Source organism: Buteo buteo, chromosome 4 (assembly GCF_964188355.1).
Source record: "Buteo buteo chromosome 4, bButBut1.hap1.1, whole genome shotgun sequence".
In the NCBI taxonomy this organism is placed as follows: Eukaryota; Metazoa; Chordata; class Aves; order Accipitriformes; family Accipitridae; genus Buteo; species Buteo buteo.
In genome coordinates, this window is record NC_134174.1 from 54,364,525 (window position 1) to 54,370,524 (window position 6,000).

The 6,000-nt window shown below is 49.0% G+C and overlaps 1 protein-coding gene across 3 annotated transcripts in view; it reads left to right on the plus strand.

Moving 5' to 3' along the window:
* Positions 1-5,392, plus strand: part of ARMH3 (armadillo like helical domain containing 3) — a 130,040-nt gene extending 124,648 nt beyond the window's left edge. For all 3 annotated transcript variants that reach the window (XM_075026225.1, XM_075026226.1, XM_075026227.1), the window contains exon 26: positions 2,990-5,392. In XM_075026225.1, the coding sequence (XP_074882326.1) occupies positions 2,990-3,082 (93 nt within the window). In that variant the 3' untranslated portion in view covers positions 3,083-5,392. The remainder of the gene's footprint in view (positions 1-2,989) is intronic.
* Positions 5,393-6,000: the final 608 nt, after the last annotated feature.

Genomic DNA, 6,000 nt, shown 5'->3' on the forward strand with positions numbered 1-6,000 from the left:
ATCCAGCTATAATGACACAAAACTAGAACTGATTAATGTTTTCCTCACATGGTTAGTGCCACTGCTTCATCCATTCTTTCATTTGCTCATTGTTTTCCAGGTGATGTCAGCATTTCATGTATTTTCCATTTCTTCAAAGTCTGTGGTTTAAACGTGATCCAAGCTGCTAATAGGAGAAAACAATTTTAAAAGCTCTTCTGGCCCTAGTGTACTCCAGCATGCTCCATACAGAAGCAAGAGAGGACACGTGCTCTGCTTTTACTTTCTTGCAGAATGAATGTTAAAGCTCTGAGCTTACTTTCTGAGGCTCGTTTTGGCCCCTTGTATAAGAACACCGTAGAACTCTGGTAGCTTCCAGGCTGGCAGCCAGGCCTGGGCTGGCTGCTGCACCATGAGCTGGGAGTAGTCCTGGGATGTAGCCTTATGGATGGAACAGCTCAGCCAGACTGCAGGAAGCTTCTGAAGTTTATCCTTGTTACAGGCTGATACCTCCTTGTGTCACCGTCTGGTCTTCCAACCCCAAAAGGGAGATGAGCTCTGACTCCATGTGCTGAGCCCTGGTGCTGGAGATAACTTGATTTAACTTTAACTTGAGCTATTCTTACCTTTTAAGCTGGTTGGCTCAGAGCTGCCTGCTTTCTCAAAGCAGAAGAAATGCTGGGCAGAGATTTGTAGAAATGTCAGAGTCATCTTGTGTGTTGTTATTATGCCCACCCCCCTCCCCAACTTGTGTTAAAGCAGATCTAAGTTCATCTAGACTGCTCTTGACCAAAGTTTGTGTCTAAGCTCCTCTTGAAACCTGAAGCTGTCTTTAAGTGAAAAGAGCTCCATGCTGGCCCCAGGTGATCTACTCCACTGCTTCACAACCCATAGGTTTGAAAGTATTTCCTCTTTTCCAATGTAAATCTTCTTTGTCTTAAATTAAGCTGAGTATTTCTTGCCCCATCCCTGGGGAGCCAGAGAAATATTACTCACTGTTCTCTTTCTGACCTCATTTTACATATTGGAGAGTGTTTGCTCTATCCTCCTAAACCTTCTCTTTGCAAACTAAACAGGCTTAATTTCTTGTGCTCTACCCCATAGCTACAATTTCTGCTAAGCCCTGTGTTCTCATCATGTGCCACTCCAGCCTCCCTTTCTGGGCTTGCAGAGAATGCCACCACATCCTTCTTGGAGACCTTGATGTGTATACAAGTTGGGCATCTTCTAGTGCAGGTGCCTGGCCCCTGGCAGCAGTTCCTGAGGCCAGGAGCTCATTTCTGCTTGTTCTTTCTGTTGCTGGAACCCATAGAAATGCTTCTAGTCAGAATAAGGATGCTGGCTTACACTACATGTAGCATCTGCCCCTTTTCTGCAGGCAGTCACGTTCCCCAGGGCAGAGGACTCCCCGCATCTGTTTAGCCTTGTTGTTTCCCTCTTGTCAGAACTGACTGGATCACTGAGGTGGGGAGCACTTGGTAGGACTGGGACCAAAACCTGCCAGTGAGGGTCCTGTCTCCTGGCTGGGAGACAGCCCAGTGCAAACCAGTGTTCTGGAGACCACTTGCAGTGGTGTTTAATATAGGCTACAACCTGTGATTATCTTACAAGACATGATCCCAAACTATTTCAGTATGGAGTAGGTCAAAAGACACCCAGAGAAGAGAGGTCAGGGGTTGCTCCAAGGGGGCAAAGATGCATGGAGTCTCTGCCAAGCATCCTGATGAAGGAGAGTTTGTGGTTTCTGCAGACGCCATAAAACATAAATATGCTGTCTTTAAGCATAGACATCTTTGCTAGCTTGCTCAGGTTGTTAGGGTCTGTGCAAGGAGCTCACTGGGATTCATTTCACAGCTTTCCCTGTTAACCTTCCATGTTTTGATTTGCTTCCCACTCTTACACATTCTGCCTTTTTGGGAGCTTTCTGCCTTTCCCCTCTTTTTTTCCTCACCAGGGCAGCAAGTGGGACCCTCAACAGTATAAACATTGCTAACTTGCTGTTCCAGCCCCCAGTGTCAGATTCCTTGTTCTGCTTCTATATAATTCATCCCCCAGTGCTTTTAAAAAGCACAAAACACTAACCAGGTCAGCAACAACCTTATTATCACAGGCTCCAAGTCTCTGGGAACTGTAATCCTGTTGTTTGGATGAGCTTGTGTCAGTTTTGCTTTCTGTCACTGCTGCACAGTCGCTGACACAGATGATGTTTGACTTTGTTTTCTCGTTGCCGAGTGCAGCTGAGACTGAGCCCAGTCTGGGGCCTGTGTGTTCGGCCAACGAGTCTGCAGGCATGAAGGGGGAAGGGAAGCTGCTGTGCAACAGGGCTGCCCAGCTCTTCTTCACAAACTCTGCGGGTGACCAGAAGTCTGGGCATCATTAAAGGATAAAAGTGTCTCTTCTTCAGAGACAGCTAGTGAGCCAGCTTCAAGCGTAAGGCACTCAGCACAGAATACACACAGCTGGCTCTGAACCCATGGTTTTCTGCCAGCTTGGGTGATAATTTGTGTTTACAGCAGAGTAGCATGGCCTCTGTGCTTTCCTTGACTCCATGTCTTTGGCTCTGCAGGTTCTGGAGCAGGACAGAGGCCATGGCACTGCATTGATCTAGGAGAATGCTGGCTGGCACTCCAGTGGGCACTGGTAGAAAAAATGCTCTTCCAGCTGCAACCTGGAAGAGCTCACTTTTCACATCACTGCCCCAGAACAGGAAACACATCATAGGTTGTGCATCCAAACAGAGCATCCTCTCCCATCCCGGTCTCATTTGGAATTTACTCTGCTTGCTGGGATGTCACTATAGACATTCCTGTTATTCCAGGAAGCAGCTAATCTTCAGAGATTTCTTGCTAAGCTGGAGTCTCGGAGCTGGCTTCAGCAAGTTGTCTGGGGCTATAACAGCATGCAAAATGGTTTCATGCTGAACCTAGAGGTCAGCCGTGTCAAAGCTGCCATGCTTATGGGGAGCCAGGAAGAGTCCCTTGGCTAAAACATCTTGTTTTGTCTCTGTCAGGTTCGGTCTATCAGCATCAATGTGAGGAAGAACCTTGCTTTCAACACGCTGAGCCAGGAACTGCTGCTGAAGGAATTCTCTACAATCTCTTGAGGCGGGGACACTGCTGCTGTGCAGGGCTGACCAGAGATGAGCCTGTCTGGGCAGGGACACTACAGATCTGCAGCTGGTCGCCCCTTGCCTTCCGCCTGCAGAAGGGACTGCATTTCTTTTAGGGGAGAACCTTGCTGCTGTGTGTTTGATCCCAAAGGCGTGTGTTTCAACAGGACTGGGGCTGAGGAAAGGTGATTGGCATGTTGAGGAAGAGGAGGAAGCAATTTTGTAAGGTGCCATGGGGGTGAGCAGCCGTTCCTGTGACGTAGCAATGGGAGATTCCCTCCACAGCCTCAGGGAAGATGCACTGGAAACCTTTGTAGCAGAGCTGGGGAGAGCTCACAACCAAAATAATAAAACCAGTCCAGCTTTGTGAGACAATTCTGGGTTGAGATTGCTCGCCAGCTCTACGGGGAAAGCTCTCTGATCCCAGCTGAGAGCTGTTCTTTTCCATCAGTCTGGATCAACCTGCCCTCCCGCAATGTAGGTCAAATCCACTGCCATCCCATTAGGAATGGCTTTGGAGTATGAAACAGTTTCACCAAGGAGCAGGCCCTGCTCACTGCTGGCTCCTGATGTCAGAAGGTGTCACTTGAATCAAGCCATCAGATTACTGGAGAAGGAGAAATTTTGCCTCCAAGGCTGTTGGCGTACAGGGTCCAGTCTGAGCCAGTATGCAAGAATATGGGTCATCAAACAGAGCACTTTGTAACCGGAGACCAGCTCTGCTTGGGGTCACTGTTGCTTCCAGTAGTCCAGCTCATCTCTGCTGTTTCTAAGGTTGAGGGACATTTTTAGATATTCCATTTTCATGGGGCAGAGGACAGGCTGACTCCCTCTCCCCCCTCCCCTTATTGCCCATTCAGAGACTGCATTATGACAATCCTCCTCTTCCTCACAGGAACGTCTGCCTTGCACGTTTGCAAGTGCCTGGTGACCTTCATGAACTAAGTTGTCCCTGGTTTTTCCCTTGTGTGTAGCATGTAATTAAAATGCAGCTGGAGAGCTAGTTACTTTCTCACTTGCCCTCCCATCTTCACCAAGCGACTTGCAGCAACAATCTGCTGAGAACTTCCTAAGGAAGAGTTCTGGGATGATGCTCTGGGGCACAGGCAGACCTTTCTGCTCCAGAGCCAGTGTTTCAGAGGTGCCCAGGTCCGTCAGAGCCTGTACGGAGTGCTGCGTCAGGCTGCCAACTCAGGAATACACAGTATAAACACCCGTTCCCTGCTCGTGCATTTTCAGCTCCCAGCAGTGATGTTAGGATCTGGCCTGACTTGGTGGACTGAAGCAGAGAAGTTATTTACATCCCAGATCCATTTTTTTTTTTTCCCCCCTCTAGAAAACAGTTTTTTAAAAAAAGTGCCTAGTCCTGCTCTTAGCCTTGTAGGTTGGTGTGAGTGATGTGAATGTCATGCTCATTTACTACCATTTTTAGGCAAGGCTTATTCATGCTAATGTGTGTTAATTGTGTTAATGTTTCATCTTTACCTGCCATGAGCATGGGAAACTGAAAACTGTGTCCTTGGCCACCCACTGGGCACAGCGACCGATGAAGACTGTATGCTTTCCTTGGGAGCACCGGCTTCTCCCAACAGAAGATACTTGCCTCAGCAGGGAATTGTCTGGCTTTTATCAGCTAAGCCAGGCACTTATTTGCTTTCCTGCCATGCAAGTGTGTGGAAATGTATACGTGTCAGAGGGATGGTGCTTGGGAGAGCAAGCAGGGTCCATAAAATCACTCTGCTTGAGAACAGGCCAGGACATGTAGAAGGAGGCAGCTTCTCCAGTGGCAAATAAGTAAAAATGCATCACACAGCACCGTTGTCTGTATGTGTGGGGAGCTCTTGCTAGACGCTCTCTCCTCTGAGGGGGGAGTTTCTTCTAAAGGGGGCTTAAGTTGCTTCCTTGAGGTGCAGCCCCAGCATCACTGCTGTCGGAGCATTGAGTCACCCGGCTGTCCACATGCCTCCTTTTCTCTGATCCCGCTTAGGCTGAGACTAGACAGATAGGTGAGAGAGTTGGGGGTGAGTCTGCCTGTGCCTGCGCAACCTGTGGGATTTTCAGCTTTTCGCTCTGGGCTCAGCTATCAAAGGTCTCCTCTCCTCCAGGGCGCTCCCTTGCTGGGGTGAACTGAGAAGCCCAGGCTGTGACTGGGAGCAGCTCCTGAAGTCAGCCGTCACCCAAGACTGAGCTGGGGAAGACTGTGACACACGTCCTCTTGTTACGCTGTCACCGAACCAAGCACTGTAAATGGATGTACATACAAACCTAGAGCTCAATAAATAGCAGAGCCCTGCCTGTCCAGAGTGTGCAGTGTTTGTCCTTCACAGAGGGGAGAGTGGGGTTGTTATGGGGGTGGCCCCATCACCGTTTGGTGGCGTGGAAGCTGCAGCAGGGTAGTCGCTTGCCCTTGAGCTCTTCCTGCCTGTTGCGAGGGAGGCTGTGGTGCCACTCAGCAATGCCACCTCCTTGGTCCAGGCTGCAGGTATGAGCCAGTAGTCAGCAGCCCTCCACCTCTTACGTGGCCCTGGGGCTGCCAGTAAGAAAAACACGAGCACGGCTGAGAGCCTGTGAGCAAGGGATGTAGAGATCTACCTGTGCACAGTATGATGCTCTTTTTGCTGCTGGTGTCAGCAAACTCCTGCTCACAGATGCTGCTGCAGATTTGCCTGTTTTGGTAAACACCCTACTACTACCTGTGTTTTGAGGCCAGCTTGAACTGAGCAGAAAGTCATTTAACTCCAACATTCAACCTCAGGACATGGCTGATGGCCCCAAACATTCCTGTATCTGATCTGAGCAGCTGAGTGTATTTTATTATATCTAATTCATAACCCAGTCTATTATTGGAAGAGCTGTTTTTGAGGCTTGGGGAGTGTGGGGAGAAATCAGATTGCTGACTTTAAATTAGGCAG